The sequence below is a fragment of the Panulirus ornatus genome, chromosome 8 (assembly GCF_036320965.1).
Source record: "Panulirus ornatus isolate Po-2019 chromosome 8, ASM3632096v1, whole genome shotgun sequence".
Lineage (NCBI taxonomy): Eukaryota > Metazoa > Arthropoda > Malacostraca > Decapoda > Palinuridae > Panulirus > Panulirus ornatus.
Window position 1 is genome coordinate 45,718,786 of NC_092231.1, and position 27,460 is coordinate 45,746,245.

The following is a 27,460-nucleotide window of genomic DNA, read 5'->3' on the forward strand; positions in this document are numbered from 1 at the left end:
CGTTGTAGGTTTTCCAGTATTCCAGGCGAGGACGCCAGAGCCCACTGGTGTGCTCGACGCATCCCATCAAACATGAGACAGATTAACTGTCATTATTTGCTTCATAGTTTTAACCCCCGTATAACTCTCTGCCCCTGGCACAAGGGCGTGGTCCTGCTGACGACGTCTTCGTAGTAACATTCTTCCTCTCCTCTTCCTCCTCCTCCTTCAGCAGTCCACCACATTGACTCGGAGGAGCTGGTGTTGAAGAGCGTCACCCGCAAGGACATGGGAGCCTACCTCTGTATCGCCACCAACAAGGTCCCTCCCTCCATCAGCAAGAGGATCGTCCTCGACGTCCACTGTGAGTACCTCACCCTCATGAATCTACCCTCATACATCTACTCTGAGTACCTCACCCTCATGAATCTACCCTCATACATCTACTCTGAGTACCTCATCTTCATGAATCTACCCTCATACATCTACTGTGAGTACCTCATCCTCATGAATCTACCCTCATACATCTACTGTGAGTACCTCACCCTCATGAATCTACCCTCATACATCTACTGTGAGTACCTCACCCTCATGAATCTACCCTCATACATCTACTGTGAGTACCTCACCCTCATGAATCTACCCTCATACATCTACTGTGAGTACCTCACCTTCATGAATCTACCCTCACACATTACTGTGAGTACCTCACCTTCATGAATCTACCCTCATACATCTACTGTGAGTACCTCATCCTCATGAATCTACCCTCATACATCTACTGTGAGTACCTCACCCTCATGAATCTACCCTCACACATCCACTGTAAGTTCTCTCGTGGTACACTTACATAGTGGTAAGGCCCTTGACTGGTACAGCCTTGCGTGGTACAGCCCTTGAGTGGTACAGCCCTTGAACGGTACAGCCCTTTAATATTACAGTGCATGTTTACCGTTAACGGAGGCACATTTTTCACTGTCCCGTTAATGCAGCAACGGAGGCGTCTCTGTTTACCGTTGTCACGACCACATTACTGAATCCACATAAAATGACGCAAAAAAAGCTATCAAAATTCCCATCCAATCAAGGGCATGATTAATTTCTAAATGACCAATTAAATTACTTGGCGCGCGCCCCGACCAGCCGCGCACCCCGACCAACTACCCTGTGGAGGCGCGCCCCGACCAACCACCCTATGGAGGCGCGCGCCCCGACCAACTACCCTATGTAGGCGCGGCCCCATCAGCTACCCTGTAGAGGCGCGCGCCCAGACCAACTACCCTGTGGAGGCGCGGCCCCATCAGCTACCCTGCACAGGCGCGCACCCCGACCAACTGCCCTGTGGAGGCGCGGCCCCGACCTCCAACTGTATTTGCGCGTCAGGTGTAACGAAAGATACGCTGCTGAGGAGAAGGCCATGGTCGAAGCAGGTGACCCAAGGTCATACATGATCTTAGGTCACCCCTAGATATATGACCCTTAGGTCACCCTAGATATATGACCGTTGGAATGGCCATAGGGTCATATATCTAGGCTCATCACGTGACCAAGAACTCAACCAGGCCAGACGGGCCACTATGACCCACACACAAGGACAACATGAGTCGTACTCGAAATTAACAAAAACATTTAAGTAAATTGATGATGAAGACGATAGATCGACCGACCCACAATCTGAGTCACTCTCAAAACCAACTCACAAATAATTAGAATCATAGAACTGTCTCAAAGTCATTTGTCTGCTCTGATCGAAGGAATTTTCAGGATAACATCAAAAAAACGAGACGAGAATACATCATGATGTGTCTCTAGTGAAAACATTACATAATAAGAACGGTACGCCATCATAACGCACACGGATTGTACCGTCGTGCTCAGAAATCATGCCCTCTTGATGAAGGGCTACTGTACCGTTTTGATAGACGGGTGTACCGTCGCGTTGAAGGGTCGTACCGTCTTGCTCGAGGGATGGACCATTGCTAATATCAGCCATGAGACGTAACATGTTCTCCTTGTGTCCCACAGTCCAGCCCCTGATCACGGTGCCCAACCAGCTGGTAGGCGCCCCGGTGGGCACCTCCGTCACCCTGGAGTGCCAGGTGGCCGCTTTCCCCAACGCCGTCCACTTCTGGCGCTTCAACGATCAGCTCCTCATCAACTCGTCGCGGCAGGAGACTCACGAGCTGAGGGAGGGCTACACCACCACCATGAAGCTCTTCCTCAGGAACCTGCGACACAAGGACTTCGGCACGTACGTCTGCGCGGCCAAGAACTCCCTGGGGGAGACTGAGAGCAACGTCAGACTCTATGGTGAGTTATGGGCCACCTAACCAGCAGGTGAGAAAGGCACGGCTCTTGTGATCGAGGCTCTTCAGTTCGGGTTGACACGCCTTCAGTAGCTTCGTATTGTAAAGAAATGTAGTTTCTGCGTTGTACATCACGACTGTAAACAATATCACATCATGTTGCAATATGTAAATGATGCTCATCTCATTCACAAGAATTTAAATCGTCCTAGAAATAGCAGAAAAATAGGTAAGATATGTACAAAAAAAATTCGCTAGGCCTTTAAAAGATGGAGCGTTTTTATTGGTCATTGAGAACAATTGCATTTTGTATCGTCTTTCAACCATGTTAAGACGACAGTAAAGTTGTTCTTTATTTATCTATGATGTTCTATTCACAGAGATTATCGTGCATCGCGGCTCTGAGGAAAAACAGGACCAGGCGGGCCAAGGGAACTCAGGTGAGTTTTCTCGTCTCTTTTGCCTGAGAACTAAGGTAAGAGGGCGAGGAAATTATCCTGCGGGTGAGTGAGAAGTGAGTAGGAGTGAGTAAGATGGTCTTAAGGTGGGTAGATTCCTGATAAAGATAAGTTTCACGTTGGCGCAAGACATATAGACCGACTCAAGGGAGAGAGCTGGAGTGTATCTGTTGTCTGGGTGTGGGTGAAGAGGCTCGTCTGAGTGAGCGGCTGAGGTGAGTGAAGTGTTGCACGGGACGAGGAAGATGTTGTTCAGAACTGAGGAGAAGATGGCTGTCGGGGGCAAATTTCCTGAGGACTTACTGAGCAAATATCTTATGGCTCCTGAGCACTGGGTACGGCACAAGCTGCTCGCCGTGCTAGAACTGGTTATAGTGTTGGGTAACTTATGCTAAAGGAATTTATAGACTCCAGTCCCATGCGACGGTCATTTTCCTGTCAATATCGTAGTGTTTGGTTAAGTTGTTGATGCTGGACACCCGATCCTATCAAGTGCATCAGGGGAATCATGATGTGGGAGATTGAGTGAGATACGTTAGGGACACTTGGGAAAGCCAGAGGATACGAGATCCTGATGGTTCCTGACGATCCTGTCTGCTGCAGGACAGTGAGGGTTATCCTCCACTCTTAACCTACGTAGGTGGAGGCAAGACAGTAAAGAAGGAGGCTCCTTCACACACCCATCACTCCCCCTGGTCTATCAGCCAGCAGAAAAATATCTTTAAAAGAGCGTTGTGTGGGGGTACAGAGCAGACACTGACATTGAAGTTGTATAAGTAGGGATGGGTGGAAGACATTTTGATCCAATTACACTGGACGGATACACTGGCTAAGAAGGTCTTATGCCGCAGCTCGATAAAGAAGACGAAAAAATGATGGTATACGTGAGTGTGATCCATCATTCACGATGGACTTGATGTGGAACATGAAATTCTTCATGACCGATAACTATCATCACTATGGTGTCCGTCTTTACGTACGTACACTGAGCGATGTGATCTTCATTATAACACATCTGACGACGGTTCGTTTTCGATGTTCTCTAACTTTCCTGATGATTATTGTCACCATATGTAGTGTATTTGCCTCCCTAACTTCATGTCTTCGTGTGTTTAGTGTAAACAAATTGTTTCGAGATGGATTATTATCGAAATTATCCATAATTTTGAAATCTGTTTGATTTTGCAATTTATGCATTGTTAGAGAAAATGATATTATGTGTAGCTATTATCACCATGATATAAGATCGTATTATCTTCAAAATGATTTTAGCTCGACATAAACTTGAAATGATATATCTTCTAGTTGTCTTCAAGTCAAAATTATATTAGGTACAGTCAGGGAAAATGATATTAGATCCTCTAATTATCTTCAAAAGGTTCATAAGTTTTGTTGTTGTTCTTTGAATACGTTTTAATTTTTCATTGTCTGTAACTGAGACGAGCGACCAAAAATGAAGTTCATTTTTCTAAAAGAAAAAGTTGATTTTTTCTTTTTACCCGAACATGCATTATGTGCATTTGTTTGCACCGAAATTCATTTGCCATGATTCTTGACCAGTGCTTCAGTTTGTGTGAAACTCTGAATCATTATAGAGTCTTCCTTCGCCTGGGTTCTCTCTCGTAAATTGGTGTCGTCAGAATATTATGTATGTGTCGTGAGTCAGGATCTGTCTCCATATCTGTGGAAAGAATGAAGCTTCGAACCGAGCATTGTGGTGTCCCGCTTGTCACGCTGAGTCAATCAGCTTGTAGCCTTACGAAGCTTCGAGAGTCTATATGATTTCGAATCGGGAATGAAAGTTGGATTCGATTGGGTGGCTCGTTCTCTGATTCGATATTTCCGAATCTACAATCATTTCCGTTGTACAACTTTACATGTGATGACTACAAGACGTAACATGAGACAACCATGATGCTATTTTAACACACAAGAAATATTATCTCCAGCTTTTGCCATATCTTTTTAATCGGGCAAAGTCACGCCATATTTGCTCAGCAGGATAATTGATTGAGAAATGAAACACCTCAGAGACACACTGTACCACTGATTGTTTTGTTACCCTTATCGTCGCCTGTTAAAAGATCCCACTTCATGATGATCCTCATATCAGGAGTAATATAGATTTGATAAGTCGCAATGCAGGAGCTCGAAGTTTATCCTTAACATCGTCTTTCAAACAAAAAAGTGAAGGTATGTATGTCTTTGGTGATGGGGGGGCGCATGACAGTCACCTTCATTGTGACTTTGTGTCTATCCTAAATGAAAAAAAAAATTCTTCGTGTATACATGTCCTGCAAGGTATTTTTTTCTACTTGTTTCCCATCCGGCGTTTTGTGGGAGTGAGTGAGTGGAGGGTAGGGAGGGAGCTGTACATTTGCTCACCTTGTCTTCTGTTGCTTCTAACGGGACTGTGTGTTTGTCAGTAACGTTATGACTATTTTGCTTGGTCCTTGGGGGGTCTGTGTGGCCTGTGCATTTATATAGCTCTCTCTCTCTCTCTCTCTCTCTCTCTCTCTCTCTCTCTCTCTCTCTCTCTCTCTCTCTCTCTCTCTCTCCCCAGTAGTTGGGGGAGACACGTGCAGTAGTAAAGCCATCCAACAATGATGAAAGGATCGACAATGATCCACAACCCCCCCGCTGGGGGTTCGCAAGTTGACGGTCCAATTAAAATGAATTTGTTTTGTGTTGTGACCTGCTGTATAAAGGCCTACCACAGTTAATTGTTAGACTGATCCTCACACGGGCGGTGGTGGCGGCTTGCTGTGGGGCAGGAGGGACCTGATCAATCATTAATATAACTCCCCCTTCCCGCACCCAGCACCCAGCATCCACCCCCAGCACCCAGCACCCGCCCCCAGCACCCAGCACCCAGCGTAGGTGAGCTCCACACTGTGTGGTCGGTGGGACTCGTGTCGGTAACTACGAACAGAAAAATATCTATTTTGATACATGACATATTACTCTCCATCTGTTTATTTATCGATCAATATTTCTCATTATCATTACTCCATTTCCAGTTCGATGGGATGGATCTGATACACACACACACACACACACACACACACACACACACACACACATTCACAACCTATGACCAGTGAGTTTAGAGTGAATCCTGGATCTACACACTTATGACGGCGCTTCTCACTTGTGTATACCCACACCAGGTTGAGTGTACGTACACAGATGTGTATCCTATTGCCAGTCGCTCCCTCACCATCTGTATGTGTAGCGCTCCCGCCCTTCCACACTCATCTCATTACATCCATCTGTCCCTCTCTTCTGCGGTCTACCTCTCCTCCTTGTTCCTCCTACTGTATTGCTACATGCTATCTACCTCATCAATCTCTCATCTGCCATATGGTCCACTTCACCATGCTACCCTGAAGGATTTTTCATCCAAGCGTGTTTCTGATGATTTCGCGCCGTATAACATTTTCTCATCTTCATTCTTGTGTCTCCCTTATTCTAACTACGCTGTGCATATCATCCATCTCTTCTCTTGTTGTTGTTGTTCACCTAGCCTGACCTACATACAATTGGTTTTCGCTGCCATGCGTGAGCGTTGGGACAATTGCTCCTCCACACAGACACACGCCACACTAAGACATCCCACACAAGACAGCTTACACTACAATCCTGGTCATTACTCTCTTCCCAATACGACTCTACACTGAAGCTCAGCTTCTCCACCACCATCCTGACCAAGCTTCTCCACTGATGAAATACTTGAACTTCTACTTTGTGATCCGTGGTGTAGCGGTCAGCGCTCCTGACCATGACGCATTCACGGGCTGCCCAGGGGCGAGCATATAGGTTCGAATTCTGGATGTGGCAATCGGTCCACAGTCAACCCCAGCTGTTTATCCACCCATTTCCTTACTGTGGGAACTGGTCTTAAACGGACTCCCATTTTCCCTTGAAAACTGAACATTTTACTTTCACTGTCAATCGCTCCAACGATCCTTCGTCTCACGAATACGACACCACAGGACGGGTCCATTCCTCCGTGCAACCTCTCCTCTGGTTCAGCAAACAGCACAGCATCAGCTGCATACAATGAGTGCAGCAACAATAATGCCACCATCCCATGGTGCAGCAGCAGACCACGATCATCATCCAGCCTCACCTCACGTGATGATCCAACCACGGATCAAGAAGGAATCAATAGCAACAGTGACATTACGCAGTAAGCCTTGACACACTCTAACACATGTTATCTTAAATCATTCACTCCCACCTCCACTCTCTCTCTCTCTCTCTCTCTCTCTCTCTCTCTCTCTCTCTCTCTCTCTCTCTCTCTCTCTCTCTCTCTCTCTCTCTCTCTCTCTCTCTCTCTCTCTCTCTCTCACACTGTGCCTCCATTATGAAAGCTCTTAACATCATTCTAAAACATTCAAGGCTTTGGAAAGCGCTTTCCTATTCTCTCTATCATATGCCTTTTCTAAATCTGTAAATGCTGCATTCACGGTCTATTTTTTTCTCTCTGAAACTATCCATTACTTTTAGACAAGGAAATGTTTATTGACGGATTTTTCAATGTCTTTGTTGCATGTGATTATCTGCTTGATCAATACTGGGAGGGAGTTTTACATATGTAGGGCTCCAAGCTCTCAAACTTTATTTTGCATCATAAACCTCTTATGCTTATGTGTACTGTCTACACGTACACTTGCCTCTCGTAACCTACGTTATGTATCAACGATTCTGTTAATGTAACTTGATTTTTACGTAGCCTCCTGTTACGTCCCCACGCCATCCTGGTGTTTGACGCTAGGAGGGAGTGACTGCTTATTTACCTTGTAAAATCTGTTTACAAACTTGTGTGTTGTTCTCGTGTCGACCTGTCCTTCCTCCTGAGGGTGCGGCTTTGCTCGGTGGTTGCCCTCCTCCACACCTTCTCCAGCAGATCGCTGATTCCCCTCAGATGGTGTTGACCAGAATAGTGTCACATACTCTGACGAGGGTGTGGTATATGTTGTAAATACCTTAACGATATCCCCACGTCGTTGCATCTGGAAGGAAATGTCATATGTGGACGAGTTTGAAAAGGGTTGAAATTACGTACACGTTCCTCAGGTCAGATGCGGGGAGTGCAGGTGTCTGGAGTCTACATAGAGGGAGGGATGGGGGCTGGCATGACGTGCTCCTTGTATCCTAGTCTGTTGTTCACAGTGACACCGGGAGGCTAGACTTCAGGCGGGGAGGAGGGTGGCTGGCACCTGGTGAGCTACGACCGGGGTGGGGTAGGTATGTGGGTGGGTAGGTGCATGTGTAGCACTGTGGTCTTGAAATGGTAGATGAGTGGTTGACGGTGGTGACCTGCCACTACCACTGTGTGTGTGTGTGTGTGTGTGTGTGTGTGTGTGTGTGTGTGTGTAAAGACATGGTACATATATACAAGGTTAAGAGAGGGACAACACCTGTGTAAAACTCTCTCCCCCTAACATAAACAAGGTTGTCACACAGAGTGATCATACTGGGGCGTTCCCCCTGGGGTGTGGGAGAGCAGCACCCTTACCGGGGCGTTCCCCTGGGATGTGGGAGAGATCCACCCAAAGTGGGGCGTTCCCCTGGGGTGTGGGAGAATACCAGCCTCACCGGGGCTTTACCCATGGGTTTACACCAGCCTCAGGTCAGGGAACATAGAAGGGCACCTTAACCTTACCTGACCCGACCTTCAGCAATTCGTTACTAGGCTGACCTGTAACACTAACTTATAATTAGGATAACCAATAACTAGGCTAACCTATAACTAGGCTAAACTATAACTAACCTAACCTATAACACTAACCTATAACACAAACCTATTACACTAACCTACAACTAGGCTAACCTATAACACTAATCTATAACTAGGCTAACCTGTAACATTAACCTATAACTCACAACTGTGGCGAGGAAAACTTAACTTCGACTTGCAGGGTTGGCGGCGGAGCTGGTGTTAGGGAGAACCTGTTCCATAACTTCTCTCTCATGGAAACTCCCTCCTCTATTTTCTGTTCCATTTCTTTCCTTTTCTTTTTTAAGGGTGGAGGAGGGGGAGAAGGGGTGGGATGTTGAGAATATATATATATATATATATATATATATATATATATATATATATATATATATATATATATATATATATATATATATATATATATATATATATATATATATATATATGTGTGTGTGTGTGTGTGTGTGTGTGTGTATTATTTGTTCTTTCTTATTATTATACTTTGTCGCTGTCTCCCGCGTTAGCGAGGTAGCGCAAGGAAACAGACGAAAGAATGGCCCAACCCACCCACATACACGAGTATATACATACATGTCCACACACGCACATATACATACCTATACATTTCAACATATACATACATATGCATACACAGACATATACATATATACACATGTACATATTCATACTTGCTGCCTTCATCCATTCTCGTCGCCACCCCGCCACACATGAAGTGACACCCCCTCTCCCCCCGCACGCGTGCGAGGTAGCGCTAGGAAAAGACAACAAAGGCCACATTCGTTCACACTCAGTTTCTAGCTGTCATGTGTAACGCATCGAAACCACAGCTCCCTTTCCATATCCAGGCCTCACAAAACTTTCCATGGTTTACCTCAGACGCTTCACATGCCCTGGTTCAATCCATTGACAGCACGTCGACCCCGGTATACAACATCGTTCCAATTTACTCTATTCCTTGCACGCCTTTCACCCTCCTGCATGTTCAGGCCCCGATCGCCTGATATATTTAGGGAAGTTTCTCTCGGGTGTTGATATCTACACTCAATCTTACTATTCTTAACTTGAACCCTTATGACCCCCTCCTTGACCTTTGCGAATGACCCTGATTGACCTCAGTAACTGATGACCTTCCTCTTCCCGTTCACAGTGTTACGACCTGAACAACGCAACGATGACCTCGTGATAGACCCTTGGCACAGACCAGGTGAGTACAGGACAGGTGAGTACAGGAGAGATGAGTATAGGACAGGTGAGTACAGACCAGGTGAGTACAGGACAGGTGAGTACAGTACTACATCAGGTGAATACAGACGAAAGGAGCAGCGATAGGTGACTGTAGGTAGGTGAAGACAATCTAGGTGAGCAGCCTCTGTGGGTACAATCTAGGTGGGTACAGTTTACATGAGTACAGTTCAGTTGAGTACAGTGTAGTGAGTATAGTTCTGGTGAGCACAGTTTAGGTGAGTTCAGAGTAGGTGAGTATAGCTGAGGCGATTACAGTCTAGGCAATTACAAAATAGGTTCAGGTGAGTACATTGTATCTGAGTACAGTTGGGGTGAGTACAGTCCAGGTGAGTGCATTCTCGGTGAGTACAGTTCAGGTGGGAAGAGATCAGGTGATTATAGTTCAGGTGAGTATAGTCTAGGTGAGTAAAGTGTGGGTGAGAACAGCCCGATGAGTAAAAATCAGGTGAGTACAGTCCATGTGAGGGTAGCCAAGGTGAAAACACTGCCGGTGGTCGCAGCTCAGGTGAATACATTCTCGGTGAGTACACTTCATATGGGATCAGTCCAGGTGAATAAGAACCTGGTGAGTATGAGTCAGGTAAGGTAGAGAACTCCAGTGTTTATAATGTAAAACTAAATTGAAAATAATCATTTACCAGTTTTTTACATTTTATGTATAAGATTCCAGATGTTGTCATCCATACATGTCATCCCCCACTGATGTTGTCATCCATACATGTCATCCCCCACTGATGTTGTCATCCATATATATCATCCTCCACTGATGTTGTCATCCCCCACTGATGTCATCCATACATGTCATCTCCACTGATGTTGTCATCCATACATGTCATCCCCACTGATGTTGTCATCCATACATGTCATCCTCCACTGATGTCATCCATACATATCATCCTCCACTGATGTTGTCATCCATATATGTCATCCTCCACTGATGTTGTCATCCATACATATCATCCTCCACTGATGTTGTCATCCATACATGTCATCCTCCACTGATGTCGCCATACATTGATGTCGTCATCCACTAGTGTCGTCATCCATTGGTGAAATCATCCATTATTGAGGGTTTCATTCACTAGATATTGAGTAAGTTTCCCACTGTGTAATGATTTAGTCTCATTAAGGTCATCAAGACAACACAGAGAAGTGATGACCCGCGCTAGAGGGAAAATACGAAAAGAAAACGAATGCTGTGATATCCAGGACAGAGTAATACATTACTTCTTGTGTTCCTTCTTGTCTGCCAGAGGGAAAGCTACAGATAAGAGATGGGTAAAGCGGATATCCCACGGAACCTCACAAGATAACTGATAAGATTGACTGGAAGACGTACTGAACATACTTATACCGTGTAGGGGAGACAAGTCTCACTTTACATTCCTGTTGAAATATGTGGACATACTCACTTATCCAGCAGAGACATCTGACAGCAATCATTTGACTGACTTTTGCTCGCATCCCTTGTTGTGTACTGGACCATGATGGGCAAACGCTCGCAGCTCATGTTATACACTGGACCATAATGGTCCACTTCCAGGTACTGGGAGTGGACCAGAGCTGATCAAAATCACATCATAGTTTTATTATTCATCTCTCTCAACTACACAGTCGGCGGCATCAGCTACACAGCCAGGGTTATAACACACAGACCATGGCTGGACTGGAGCAGAGTGAGGTTACTGTGTTACTCTGTCAACAACTGCAGACCATCTCTTGTGGTCGACAGAGTTCAGGTTACTGTAGTTACTGAGCACCTAAGCCTCCTGGCCCTTCTGAAGTCTGTCTTCTGAAGGCTTGAACTTTCCTCATTCATGTTCCATGAATATGTGTAGCATATGAGTACATACAGTACACAGAGAGTGACCTCCTCACGTTCAAGTGTCAGTAACACAGACGGAGTGGGTGTATATTTTTCATTCATTGACCCCAGGTGGCAGCTGACGACCCTCGTGGGTGACGTAGTGACCCGTCATGACCTCCCGTACTTCCTCTCCTCAGACTGCATTGTACACATGATGGAAAGAGTCTAGATATTTATTGTGAGTTTAACCTTCGTTCCAGTAACGTTTCCAGTTGATGGACTCCATAAGCCTTTTCCACCTGCCCAGAGGTCTTAACAGTAAGTCTTTCCCTCAGATACAGAAATCTACGTTTTTGATGAAAACAAAAATAGAAACCTTCCAGATTGTGTTATGAACTGAACACTGACTGGCAAACACAAAGAAAATGAGTGAAAATGTTGTGGTAATTTTCCAATCACAGAAGACTTGGTACAGATGTCTTTTCACACAGAAAAGTACAACAGTCTTTTCCTTATCCAGCAACGGTAAACATATGATTTCAACATTCACACACACACACACACACACACACACACACACGAAAGACGCATTATGAAGACCAGAAAGACAGACGACGAGAGAATATGGTAAGAATAAGCGAGACAAACTGCATCATCACAAAATGTGGTTTTCCCAACACAGGGAAGTTTAGTTGCAGCCTTGATGACAGAAATGTCAGAGCATCAAGAGTAAAGATAAACACTCAGAACCATCGGTGGATTGAACTCTCTCACGTCCATAACATTCACCCGTCATTCATGTATTCCCAGTACTTCTTCACCTTGCAGACTCACTCATCATCACTCATCAGTATGTATTGCCCATCATCAGTACTCATGACTCATCATCCCCGTGTGGGTACAGCAGCAGATACAGATGTGTTGTATTCACCAGAGCTGGACTCTGACCCACCCGGCTACACCCTGGAGGAGAACGCCTTCATGCGAGGAGGGGCTCCGGGCGGCCCCATCGGTGGCGGGGGCTCCATGGGCGCCCGGGGCGGTGGCACGAGCGGCCGGACGAGCATGGGCAGCGCCACCACCAGCAGCGGTGGGCCCTCCCGTCGCAACCCATGGGCAGCCATCTGGTGCGGCTCCTGCCTCGCCACCCTACATCTCGGGGGCTCTGCATCAGCTTCCACCCGACTGTGGGCAAGTGTCAGCCTCCTGCTGCTGCTGTTGCTGCAGCTGCTGCTGCGTCCAGCCGCTAGCCACCAGTTGACATCTACCCTCACCCACGCTGAGAACCGCGCACTTTCCCACCCCTCGGCCCACACCTGACAGCCAGTGCAGTGATCTTCCTGATGGGGTCGGGTGAGGCTGTTGCTCCAAGCATCTGCTGCACCTCTGTTGTAGCCGCTGTTACCAGAGGGCCCAGTGTTCACCAGCCCACCGTGTTATATATGTGCCACAAAGATGTAATCCTCCGCAAACGATGGATTTCTGGATTACTGGGAAGCGTTTGTCGTGATCTGTGTGCACGTATGTCCAGGACCTCGCAGTGTTCACGTGAACACATCTGTCGTATATATGTGGCGTCTCGCACGACGTATGTAAGGCAGATGTGTTGATGGGAGTACCGAGACGCTGGCCACAACAGAAGGCACACCTGGCAGGACCTCTCCCTCGTCTGACTCACACAACCTGTGGATCATACAACACGAATCACAACCAACCATATCCACTGAGGGTACTCTTTAGATCCCTCGTTGGTCGAGGATTGTATTCTTGTCGTACGGAAAAGGGTAGTTCTTAAGTACATTCATCGTGGTGTTGATTGTGGAAGGTGTGCTGGTCAGCGAGGCAAGGCAGGTACTGAACCCGTGCAAGAACGGTGACGTACAGGACGACATCGTCTCCCAAGTTGGTTCAGAAGTGATGTGTGTGTGTGTGTGTGTGTGTGTGTGTGTGTGTCTGTGGCTCGCGGCGACCCAGCTGTTCTCCAGTCATAGTTTACGAGTTGTATCCATTGCTTGTGGTGCGTGTATACATGACCTTCTCTGAGAGGTACCGTGCGGGCAAGTAGGACCGTCGTGATGAGAGGAACTGAGTTCATACTTGACACTCCAGACGCAATCCCTCTTTCCCCAGACCTCCAGCATGAGTGTCCTGAGAGCCTCCGTGTTGAGGGCCATGGCCACAGAGATTTTTCCTTATATTCTGTGAATAAATAACGTGCTTCTTGTAAAATAGTGTACTAGTTCAAGGGTAGTGGTGGATCAAGGCGTTTATACTCGTATTTCTTCTACTAGACAAAGCAAGGCTCATGCGCACGCAGAAATCGGACCAAGATTATCGAGTCACCAGCTTGTAAGTCTGGCCCAGACACCTGACACAGGCGCCAGGTGTGTATACTGCCCCAAACATGACCCACTCCTCTCCTGTATAATTTCTATCCTCTCGACCAGACCGACACCCAGTGTAAATTTGCCCACATCTCGACACGCTTCCTGCAGTAGACGAATCCACGGTATTTCCTGTTATCTTCCCCAGCACGTGATGAGGCAAGGCAACGAGTGTGCTACATAGTAGATAAAGCGTCTTCTATGTGACACAACCAGTGCAGCGCCTCCTGCCTCCCTAGCATGTATGACGACACTCACCCCCCCCCCCTGCTGGTTTGAGGGGTTACGGCCCCTCCCCTTCCCCTGCGACAAGATAAGCTGAACTATCCTTCTCAAGGTTTGACAGGCCAGAGCAGCTTTACCTGCCTCACACACTCGCCTGAAGCACTTGTCCTACCTCACCATGACTGGCCAAGCCACCCTTCCCTCCACTTCCCTGGCCACCCTGCGTCTGCCCCACACCTCGAGCTGACGTACCCTCCCCTGACCTCTGTGTTGGGCCTAAGCACGAACTCATGCCCTGTATAGTGGACCCAAGCCTCCTCTTCCCTGTGTGATGGACTCACCCACCCATCCTCCTGTATCCCTCATGACGGGACAAATTAAATTCCTTGTCCTACATGGCGGAGCAATGTATTATTACCCTCATATGATGGGTCACAAAGCACCCACCTCTGCCCTGTATGATGGGCCGCAAGCGATCTGTCTCAGTTCCGCATGACGTCCCGGCACAACACCATTTGATGCCCAGGAAGATCTTCCACATCATGTTCCCGTGGCCCAGGTGGCGGACTCAGCCCCTGGCACTCCTGCTGTCTCTGACGCTAATGATTGGTTGTAGCAGAACTTCTACAGCTGATTCCCGTGGCCGAATATCAAGGTACATCCTCCCTAAAAATCTTTGTTTTATGAGCGATATTCTTTAAATTACGTGTCCGAGTTTATCTAATAATGTTCCATGTGCTTAATTTCTCTGACTTCATAACCACAATTACTGGAGTCAGTCTATGTTTGACCCATTATGATGTCATGCCTGACGTGTTGACCTCACTGGGCCGTCGTCTGTATTGACCTTAATACACATGGTCATTTGTTGCCAGGTCAGAGTACACGTATATCGTTACTAGTTATAACTTAAAAACTATTTAATATCCTTTGACGTAGTTTATTTAATCAAACTTGTATTCAAAATGACATTTTCTATCTTGATATAAATTTTCTCCAGTAATTCTAAACACGACACTGCTGAATTACGTAGAACAATGGTATCATTTTTGTCGTACGATAAATGATCTTTAGATTCTGAAAGTTTTCATGAAGTCAACACGTAAGGTACATACGAGTTCTGCCAATCCGCTCAACATACGTTTTCTATCGTAGTATGAGAGAGTCGCGCTCACTAACACTCGTTAATCACCCGTTTCCAATTAGGCTGTGAACCCTACTGCCCAGGTGGATGTGGGGGGGGGGGGGGGCACCAACGCTACAGTTGTTGTAGAAAACAAAACAAAAAAAACAAGAATCAGATCATTCTGTTTTGATTACGAATTTTTCTTATCATCTGTATACCGCGATACTAAGCTCTCTCTCTCTCTCTCTCTCTCTCTCTCTCTCTCTCTCTCTCTCTCTCTCTCTCTCTCTCTCTCTCTCTCTCTCTCTCTCTTGATAAAGCTTTGGCTCAGCCCACTGATAGAACGTTGACCCCCATATACCACATCGCTCCAATTCATCCTGTCCAACTTGCTCCTCTCGACCTCCCGAATGTTCAGGCTCCTATAACCCAGAGCTTCCTCAGACAACATCTCTCTACGAGTATGTAGGTATTCCCTTCCACTGTTGACACGTAGATCCTCCCTGTGAGTCCCTCTTCCCTCATCCTCGCTCAGTAAACCTGCCTGACACCACACTTTATCCTCAGTCATCCTATAACCAACGCTTTCCTCCTCCTCCTCCTCCTCTTCCTCCTCTCCTCTTTCCTCAGGGCCCACAGCTCGCAACCATACAACACAGTTTGGACCACTTGGCCATCTTAACCCCTTTTCCATCGTGTGACTCATTTCAGCCCCCATTGTTCCATCCCCATTTATCCTATAGATGCAGACCAGTCTATCGTTCCTATCATACGATTCCTCCCTTTAATCTCTTGAACAGCACGGCACGACCCTTAAGGGTTAGGTCAAACGCCAGTCCATCACACTTACAGGTCGTACAGTTGTGCTCAAGAGTGACACAATCGTGTTCAAGAAAAATAAAACACCACCACAAGCTCTTATGACTCCCAACTGGTGAAAAAGATGTGATAATCAACACTACATTGTTTTACTGAGCAGCATTCAAAGAGGAAAAGTTTCTCATCTCATAAACATATTAAACAAGATTTAAATGAAACGTTTGTCCAGATTATTCAAGTTTAAGCGTCTCAGAGAACGCCAGAAACTCACAGATTTATATCACACGTGCCAGCAAGAAGTGGGATACCAACATAGTCTCAGCCATATGGACCAACCATGTTGATGGACCATTAAACTTCGTCCAAAACATGACGGGAATTTAGCATCAGGTTCATTATACCAGAACCAGATCAGATACTGAGACGATAAGGCTTAAATGTCACCAATAATGAGATGTTATCTTGGTCGATATTCTCCGTCTTCTTCTCTGTAAATAAACCCAAAAGAATAATAGGTTGTCGGGTATGTAAAGTAATTGGGTCCATTTCGGCCCTCACATTCTTCTCTCTGAGGATTATGTTACATATGTCGCTTCCTAATTTTACTTCGTAACTTATTTGTTTTTACCCATTTTTTATGATCCTCTTTATCACTTCGTTATCTCTCATTCCCTTTTAACTCTGCGAGTGCTTATCAGTTTTGGTTATTTTCACGTGTTATTTTCGTTGTGATGATCTTATCCTGCACAATTTTCTCCTGATATTCTGATGTAACTACGTTTTCCTTATGCTGATGATGTAAGTGCCAGTGGACTGCTGACAGTAGTATGACTGTTAACCTGCAGATAATCCACTGATGGACGAAGCAGATTAAAAAACAAGCAAAATGTTTGTGATTCATAGTCAGCCGGTGATTGTTCTGGATGCTCTGTTCTGTGTAGTGTTAGGCAGCTGGTGATTGTTCTGGATGCTCTGTTCTGTGTGGTGTTAGGCAGCTGGTGATTGTTCTGGGTGCTCTGTTCTGTGTGGTGTTAGGCAGCTGGTGATTGTTCTGGATGCTCTGTTCTGTGTGGTGTTAGGCAGCTGGTGATTGTTCTGGATGCTCTGTTCTGTGTAGTGTTAGGCAGCTGGTGATTGTTCTAGATGCTCTGTTCTGTGTGGTGTTAGGCAGCTGGTGATTGTTCTGGATGCTCTGTTCTGTGTGGTGCTAGGCAGCTGGTGATTGTTCTGGATGCTCTGTTCTGTGTGGTGTTAGGCAGCTGGTGATTGTTCTGGATGCTCTGTTCTGTGTGGTGTTAGGCAGCTGGTGATTGTTCTGGATGCTCTGTTCTGTGTGGTGTTAGGCAGCTGGTGATTGTTCTGGATGCTCTGTTCTGTGTAGTGTTAGGCAGCTGGTGATTGTTCTGGATGCTCTGTTCTGTGTGGTTTGCAACTGTGGTATGTATGCCTTTGGCAATGTTGATGACGACGCAGGTGAGACGCAGTTTAAGGTGTGGCAGATGTGTTGTTTGTCGAACATTACTGAGGGATTCTTCCCCTTCTCCAAAACTACTGGTGCGGGTAAGTGTTGTGAGGGAGTGTAGTTTATTTACGGCTTCTGTTTTGATGTTTGTTGTGTGGGTAGTGAATGTCACGTGTGTTTCATATGTCATATAGTACGGTAGGAGTGGTTACTATTAATGACTGAAGGAGAGGATGTTGGACGAAGAAAGATTGAGGTAAGTGGAAGTTAAGCGGGTGACCTGGGAACTCTGTAGTGATTCAGACAATGGCTGAGAGAATATTATGATTGCGTATTGACTGTTTGTAGTTGCTAGAGTAGCATTAGGGTTGTGATGTGATTGTGAGGTTATCTGTGCATGAGAGGACTTTCATCCAGTGGTGTGTAGAAGGTGATGTTAGGTCATGTAGGAAGAGACTGAATAGAGTTGGAGAAAGAACTGCACCACAGGGGAACTCCACTGTGGTGCTTAAGGTTCTTAGAAGTGAAACTTCCGTGTTAAGAGTCTTGCTTGGCATTCACTATTGTGGAGGATAGAGTCAAGTACATATGATTTGTGTGAGGAAGTGTCACATGACAGTGTCACATGAAAGTATTACATGACAGTGTCACATGAGTGTCATATAGTGTCCTATGACAGTGTCACATGCTTTCCTTATTTCTACTGTCTCCATCAGTGTGTGGGAGGGGGAGCTGGGTTGGCTGCAGACACCCAGGACGTGTTGTCTGAGATTTACGAACAATTAGGTATGAATGTCTCGCTCAGCTGGTGATCGCGGGATGTTTCAGTTCATGTTTGTATACTGATAACAGCAGTTATAGAGAGCGATAAGGGGATTGGCAGTTCGGTGGTTTGGAGGTTTTCAGGATGGGTTCTACGCTGGGTGGTCTCCAGGTGTCTGAGATCTTGTTGTGTAAGCAGCATTCGCCCCACAGACAACCCAGTTGTTCATCCTATACTCGGAACTTGTCGATAGATGGTTACTTAGGGTATGCATGTGTGTGTGTGTGTGTGTGTGTGTGTGTGTGTGTGTGTGTGTGTGTGTAACAGTAAAGACATGGCATATATACAAGGTTATGAGACGAGGCAACACGAGTATAAAACTCTCTTCCAGTAACACACAATTAATGATCATAAACAGTCATCATACACACACACTGTATAACAACTGGAATGGTTGTTGAAAAAGGTGATGGTAGAGATGATGTAGAATTTCCTGAATAAAATTCTCTCTCTCTCTCTCTCTCTCTCTCTCTCTCTCTCTCTCTCTCTCTCTCTCTCTCTCTCTCTCTCTCTCTCTCTCTCTCTCTCTCAGCAGTATTATACACCTCTGGGCAGATCATGTACCACTGCAGGTAAATATGCTTGTACTGCAATATCTTCACTGATGTAATGAATTGGTATCATGTTTCATTTTATTTTGATTATCCAATTTATATGCTAATTTGTATACCATGATTTGCATACAATATTCTGTGCAGTATTATTCTGTTTTTTTGTTAATACAGGTTTACTGTAGTTTCTTTTTATAAATCACGTATGTGTGCCCCTGTATCCTGTACCCATCCTTTCAGTAAATAATATACAGTGAATACCTGTAGTATATAGATACAAGAAGATTTTATTGTACATATGTATGGTCAGCTGGTGATATAAACTTTCAATGATTTGTATGATTTTTATTTACCTTTGTGGGGAAAAAAAGATGATTTTGTCGTGGAATATATATATATGTATATATATATATATATATATATATATATATATATATATATATATATATATATATATATACATATATATATATATATATATATATATATATATATATATATATCTATATATATATATATATATATATATATATATATATATATATCTATATATCTATATCTATATATCTATATATCTATATATCTATATATCTATATCTATATATCTATATATATATATATATATATATATATATATATATATATCTATATATATATATATATATATATCTATATATATATATATATATATATATATATCTTTTTCATGCACAGGGAAATGAAACACGATAAGTTCCCAAGTGCACTTTCGTGTAATAATCACATCATCAGTGGAGATACAAGAAAGAAATACAACGAAAACACTTAGCTGGGACGCTATTGGTAAACAAGTGACTACCCGAATGGAGGTCGGGTGCGTTCAAGTCTGGCAACTTGCGTATATACACATGACAGCTAAAGAGTGAGTGTGAACGAATGTGGCCTTTGTTGTCTTTTCCTAGCGCTACCTCGCATGCACGGGGGGGGAAGGGGTTGCCATTTCATGTGTGGCGGGGTGGCAGCGAGAATGGATGATGGCAGCATGTATGAATATGTTCATGTGTATATATGTATATGTCTGTGTATGCATGTATACGTTGAAATGTATAGGTATGTATATGTGAGTGTGTGGGCGTTTATGTATATACATGTGTATGTGGGTGGGTTGGGCCATTCTTTCGTCTGTTTCCTTGCGCTACCTCGCTAAAGCGGGAGACAGCGATTAATCATAATAATAATGATAATAATGTATATATATATACATATATAAGGTTCAGGTGTAAAGCATTTTCGGTGAAATATGAAAAAATTCATGAGGTCCAAAAGTGAATCTAAATAAACTTTCAAAGTCAACTGTTGCAGGTCAACATTGGACACCTGGCCTTGCCGTCCGTGGCGACACACCATCACACGCTCGGAACCAATTACTTAAATCATCATTTTTTTTATACATATAAAAGATGAACTATAGACGGTGTGTGTGTGTGTGTGTGTGGTATGTACGCTTCTGTATAGTACTCGCTTGAAGTATATCAATATAGAAAACGAGGTTTCCTGACCTGTTTTTTTTTAGCAATGAATGTTCAGACAGTGAAGAAATTATCGGCTAAATGTTTATGAAATTTAAAAGATGAATCAGTTTTACACTAAATGTGTTGAACGTTTGTGTTCTGGCAATACTTACCGTTCACTACAACTGGTACCACTGTTCAGGTATCAGTTGCAAACATTACAAGTTTTTCTTTTTGTACAGAAAATAAAGCAAACTAAATCATTGTCCATCTATTTTCTAGTCTTATTTTCCTAAATTCATTTGATGGTACATCATGAGATTAATCACCATTTCTTTTGCATGGAAATGCAACATGGAAAACATATATGAATATTACCCTTTAGATAATTTTTAGTTTTTAATCATATTATGATTATGGTCATTAAATGATACATCCTTTAACATAAAATGTTTGAATAATTTATCAACACGACGGTACGACCTTAGTGAATGGCGTTACGATCCTGGAGAACGACCTTACGACTGGGTCAGGTCAAAGGCCAAGTCATCATACCCAAGGTCGTACCGTCGTGTTCAAGGCTCGCACCATCGTGTTCTGGGATCGTACCGTTGTGTTCAAGGGTCGTACCGTCTTGCTCTAGGGTCGTACCGTCTTGCTCAAGGGTCGTACCGTCGTGCTCAAGGATCGTACCGTCGTGTTCAAGGATCGTACCGTCGTGTTCAAGGGTCGTACCGTCGTGTTCAAGGGTCTTACCGTCGTGTTCAAGGGTCTTACCGTCGTGTCCAAGGGCCGTACCGTCGTGTTTAAGGGCCGTACCGTCGTGTTTAAGCGTCGTACCGTCGTGTTTAAGCGTCGTACCGTCGTGTTTAAGGAACTGAGCTGGAGAGAGAGACAGTGTGTTGTCTCAGCAGACGTCAGGCTGAGCAAGGTACAGGAAGCAGCTGGTCCCTGGCTCCATGACCAGACCACACTCCCTTCTCACCCTCCTCCTCCTCCTCCTCTTCCTCCTCCTCCTCCTCCTCCTCCTCCTCCTCCTGGACAACGCTAGAAAATCCCGGCCTTTATCCCAGGACTTCCCAGCCTAAAATGGAATAGCCCCGTGTGTGTAGCATACTGGCCGTAACAGGCGGGAGTCTACCCCTTGAACGTCCATGCCAAGGGTCGTACAAGGGGCGTACCGTCGTGCTCGAGGGTCGTGCGGTCGTGCTCGAGGGTCGTACCGTCGTGCTCGAGGGTCGTACCGTCGTGCTCGAGGGTCGTAATGTGGCGTGAGGAAGTGAGGTGGCGGTGGTGGGAACATGACGAGTTATGGTGCTGGTGTCATGACAGAGTGACCGTGACACTGTCTGATACAGTCACAAGCAGAGAGAGAGAGAGAGAGAGAGAGAGAGAGAGAGAGAGAGAGAGAGAGAGAGGAGGTGAGGTAATACATACCCAAAACGGAAACTAAAATATAAGCAACAAGACCAAGACAATAACTGAAGTTATAGAAAACTTAACCGTATGGTCCCGAGAGAAGTTAGGTCAAACAAACAAACAAACAAGAAACAAGTGACCAGTGTAGCATTAGAGAAATGAAGTTGTGGTTAATATGAAAAGTACAACAATTTTCAGTTGTTGTTCTGCAGTGGCGCTTCCCTCGCTGGGCTGCACACACAACAACATTGCAAATCACATTTTTAGGCCCTCGCCCTCGAGGAACTGCTGGTATATTGTTTCCACTTGATATGTATGTGTCTATGTATGTATGTATGTATGTTTCAGTATATTCCTTTTTATGTGTGTGTGTGTGTGTGTGTGTGTGTGTGAGTGTACACACGTAGGAGTAAATACATGATACGTATGAAAGAGGTTAAGAGACGAGGCAACACAACTGATAAACTCGTTCCCTGTAACACACAATAGCGATCGCAAATGATAACCAAACACACACACACACACATACCTATACAGGTCAAATGAGTGGCTGGCTAACATTAGTCCTCCTGTCTGTTGTGACAGGAGGGAAAGTATCAAAATAAACATGATTCACCTCATCAAGTGCAGTATAACCTGTCGTAACCTAAATCTACCATGATATATACATATGATCCCAGAGAGCAATCATTCTTGTATTTTGATCCACATTTGCCATAACAACATCTACTAGACGTGTGTGGCAAGCTATCATTGTCTTCAGTTCGGTTCTGCCGTTTCGGTTATGAATATGTAAACGAAACTGTTTCATCCCGCGGAGCTTCGCTCATAACCTTCATTCTTCATCCGGATTGAAACATCAATAATTGCTTCAGAATCGTAGGGTAATCGAAGACCGGAATCGCGAAGCATAGAAATGAGATAATGAATATAGTACGTACATAAGATGTGAGGGTGGAAGACGTAGTGGCGACGGAGGTGGTTGTGGGGTGTGATGGGGCTGGGATCTGGGGTTGAGGAGGACGTACAATTACACAAGAGGTTCGTGTGTACTAAGTGATCGGTGCTTAAGCCCCGGAAACGAGAATTCTTGACGATATTTGGATGTAAGGTAAGTGAGTCACTTGTATAGCCTCTTGAGTATCACTGTACAATCCTTGGGTATGTTGGCCAGGTCACTAGTCGGCTCCTAAACTCGCGTCATAAAAAACCTGAAGAATAGAATAATTTATTTAGATAGAGGAATGACTCCAAACTGGCACATGTATTTATATATTTCGTAATTTCTAGTTGCTAAAAATCACAACTGAGAAAAAAGGTAAGAAATAGAAACCTGGTGGGGAATCCGTGGGAGGTTCGAACGGGCTGCTTATGATGAAGCGAAGCCATGTCGTACTCAAGGATTGTACCGTCGTAATCTTAGATTAACTATTCATGGTGCCTCTGTTGACTATCTTAGTTTCCCATTTTGTATGTATCCTTCCATGCACACACCTACACATATGCACCAATGCGCATGCAAAGGCACATATGAGTATGTGTTGAAATATACTCAAGAATATGGATTTTATGATTCAAAACAGTGTCGTTCAGACGCGTGTGTGTCATGAACGAATGTAAACAAACTTTTTTTGTGTCCGCAGTGGTTTACAAGTTTAGCTCCGCGTTGCTATCAGCTTTGATGTGGACTGTACTGTGGGTCTGAAATGCTAGTGAAGTGTTTACAGAATTTACTAACTGTTGCTGAGCATAATATTATGTAATGTAAGTTGTAACACAATGCTGGTAAGGTGACTCAGCTAGTAATTGATGTGTGGTCCAGACAACTTTGATTCATATCATTAGTATTCTCGTCTGACCCACACTGATACATAGATAGATGATTTGCAGAGCTCAAGGTACAACATTTCTCTTGGGCTTTTGAAAAAAAACAATACGTTGGATAGATTTTGGGATGCGTCCAGTTTCGAGACAAAAACATCAGAAATTCCATAGTTTTGAGTTGATTTGCATACTCCATCTGTGATTGCCATTTATTTTGAGAATGAGAATATATCTAGACCACTAAGTTCTACTGCCGGTCATACATCACGCCAGTCAACGCTAGACCATATAATGGTAGACAGTTCCCAGGACCACTGTGAGTCAGCAATGGTTCTAGCCGAGATTTGAAACAATGTATATAAAATTATCTATTTAAAGATATCTGTTTATGAGATATGTGTTCTACTGTTAGTAACACATAAAATATTTCTTGGGAGTAATTTGCATTATTATCAATATATGCAAACATATAAATAATATATTCACTCTTAATGCTTCGTATTTAAGCCAGAAGGATCGTCAGTGATAATATTCTTTCATGTTGATGCTCGTCAGAACCATTAGCAGACTACCAGCGCTTCATGCCCAGTGTACGACCCTGGCGCACGACGGTACGACTCCTGGGTATGATGCCGTGGCTTTAAGGTTTAGAATTAAGGCTAGGTTATCATAACCAAGGAAGGTGCTGTTGTGCTCAAATGTCGTACCGTCGTGCTGAAGGGTAGTACCGTCGTGCTGAAGGGTAGTACCGTCGTGCTTAAGGGTCATACCGTCGTGCTCAAGGGTCGTACCGTCGTGCTGAAGAGTCGTAACGTCGTGCTCAAGGGTAGTACCGTCGTGCTCAAGGGTCGTACTGTCGTGCTCAAGGGTTGTTTAACTGTGCTCAGTGGTTATCATGTCAGACGATGACTTGGTTGGTAAGCTGACTGGCTCGTTACCTAGGGTGGTGGTTGGTTAGTCGATGATCAATTGGTTTTGATTGATTGTTTGGTGTTTAGTTGTATAACTGGTTGTTGGTTGTTGGTGCTTAGTTGTATAACTGGATGTTGGTTGTTTGGACGCTTTAGTTTATGACGGTTGACTGTTTATTGGTTGATTGGTTGTCTCATCTGTTGTTGCTTGTATGTTTCATATTAGTTAATTTAAGGTTGTGAAGTTGGTAGTCGGGTGTTGGATGTTTGATTGGACATAAATCTTTTCCTAATATATTATTGCATAATAGTTGGTTGTTGTTAGAGGGTCGAACGATGTTTCGTTCGTCAGTTGTTGGTATGTTGGTTGTAAGTTGGTTGTTGACTGGCTGGCAAGTCCCCTGACCAACTGCAGTTCATCCTTCCAGACGTAGGTGATGTTTGACCCCGTAAGAAACCCTCATCTTCCTTCATCTTTGGTTCCGTCATTTGGGGAATCATTAGGAACTTGTTGGTATGAATAAGTGGTTCTCAGTTGCAAGCGAAACTCACCATAGGACACCGAGAAGGAACCGTTAGAAAACATTTTTTTTTACACTGTGTTACACGTCATAAGATAACCAATAAACAGTCAGTTACAACACATGAATATCATTCTTCGGCTACACCTTTGTTGCTGCTGTTGTTATACTGGCCGGGTCTCAGTCTGGATAATATAACATCAGCAGAGAGAGACGTACGCATGATGACGCGCACCACCAGAGGAACATGTGTGAGACGCACTGGTTGGTGAAGAAGAACATGTCGTCCAGAATCACCCTGAACCAAACGTACATTTGGAAGTTTTGGGAAAGAATTTGAGCATCTTCAATAAATCGGTCTTGTCAGGTCATTTTGTGGGAGTTATTTTGTAGGATATATCCCAGTACCCTGGAGTGGAATGGGATATATATATCCCAGTACTCGGGAGTGGAATGGGATATATATCCCAGTACCCAGGAGTGGATTGGAGTATATCCAGTACCCAGGAGTGGAGTGGGATATATGTATATCCCAGTAACCATGAGTGGGCTGAGATACAGATACACCAGATAACATAGTGCTGGTCTGTCCTTGCTAGAGCCACGTTGTATATCACAAAAGAGATTGATGTACAATATGAAGTTTGTTTATCTGATGTCATCAATACTCACAAGACGAGACAAATATTTGGAGGGAATTAAACTTCACTTTGGCGAGAGAGTTGGACAGATGAGGTTGTTTCTACTATAGAAGTGTTTGAGGAATCCAGATCCATTCGTTCATATCACAATAAGACACTGGATGCTGAAGGAAGATCTTCTGGTGATTTTCCATCAGTGATCACAGTACATTCCCCTCACTAGTTGCTGGCCTTAGCCAGCCAGCCAGGCAGGCAGGCAGCGCTGGTCGCACCTTCCTAAGCTGCTTACCTGAAGAAACTCTTGGGATTGTTCATAGTTAACTGTAAGAAGATTATCACCGCTTTCTGATGAGGAGGATCCTTGTTTACATGTATGGAATGTACCAGTATATATATATATATATATATATATATATATATATGTATATAATATATTCTTTTTATTATCGTCATTATACTTTGTCGCTGTCTCCCGCGTTAGCGAGGTAGAGCAAGGAAACAGACGAAAGAATGGCTAAACCCGCCCACATACACATGTATATACATAAACGCTCACACACGCACATATACATACCTATACGTCTCAGTGTATACATATATATACACACACAGACATATACATATATACACATGTACATAATTCATACTGTCTGCCTTTATTCATTCCCGTCGCCACCCCGCCACACATGAAATGACAGCCCCCTCCCCCCTCATGTGCGCGAGGTAGCGTTAGGAAAAGACAACAAAGGCCACATTCGTTCACGCTCAGTCTCTAGCTGTCATGTAATAATGCACCGAAACCAAAGCTCCCTTTCCACATCCAGGCCCCACAGAATTTTCCATGGTTTACCCCAGACGCTTCACATGCCCTGGTTCAATCCATTGACAGCACGTCGACCCCGGTATACCACATCGTTCCAATTCACTCTATCCCTTGCACGCCTTTCACCCACCATCCTGTATATATATATATATATACATATATATATATATATATATATATATATATATATATATATATATATATATATATATATATATATATATGAGGGATATTTCAACAGGTTGCCCATCACTCTCCTCAGCCTCACCATGGGTCATCCGTCTGTCTCCCCAGCTTCCTCATCGGCCACCCATCTCCCCCAGCCTGATCACGGGCCACCCGTCTCCCCCAGCTTCACCACGGGCCACCCGTCTCCCCCAGCTTCACCACGGGCCACCCGTCTCCCCCAGCTTCACCACGGGCCGCCCGTCTCCCCCAGCTTCAGCACAGGCCACCCGTCTCCCCCAGCTTCACCACGGGCCACCCGTCTCCCCCAGCTTCACCACGGGCCGCCCGTCTCCCCCAGCTTCAGCACAGGCCACCCGTCTTCCCCAGCTTCACCACGGGCCACCCGTCTTCCCCAGCTCGCTAGACAACATGGCGCCTCAGTAATCCCCAGCAGTTGTTGTCTTCAGATTATTTCCTGGTTGAGTTGCTCGTCCTGGGATTAATATAATGGAAGGAGGGGAAAGCTCCCTTCCCTCCCTCCCTCCCTCCACGTCTGACCCGTCCCCTTCCCTCCCTCCCTCCCTCCACGTCTGACCCGTCCCTCCCAAACTGCTCTTGTCCATCGGCTGCAGCAGTCGTTCCCTCATTACCAGGTCCCTCCTGATCCCTCACTCTGTGGTTGGGTCTGATGACGAGTCGTGTGTAACGGGGAGAGAGTTTTACACACGT

At 44.8% G+C, this 27,460-nt stretch overlaps 1 protein-coding gene across 4 annotated transcripts in view; it reads left to right on the plus strand.

Annotated features, from left to right (window-relative positions):
• Positions 1-18,912, plus strand: part of LOC139749932 (lachesin-like) — a 414,993-nt gene extending 396,081 nt beyond the window's left edge. For 3 of the 4 annotated variants that reach the window (XM_071664355.1, XM_071664354.1, XM_071664356.1), the window contains exons 6-10: positions 212-343; positions 2,005-2,289; positions 2,666-2,725; positions 9,640-9,696; positions 12,479-18,912. In XM_071664355.1, coding sequence (XP_071520456.1) covers positions 212-343; positions 2,005-2,289; positions 2,666-2,725; positions 9,640-9,696; positions 12,479-12,864 — 920 coding nt within the window. In that variant the 3' untranslated portion in view covers positions 12,865-18,912. The remainder of the gene's footprint in view (positions 1-211; positions 344-2,004; positions 2,290-2,665; positions 2,726-9,639; positions 9,697-12,478) is intronic. The other variant, XM_071664358.1, reaches the window with a different exon arrangement.
• The last annotated feature ends 8,548 nt before the right edge of the window (positions 18,913-27,460 follow it).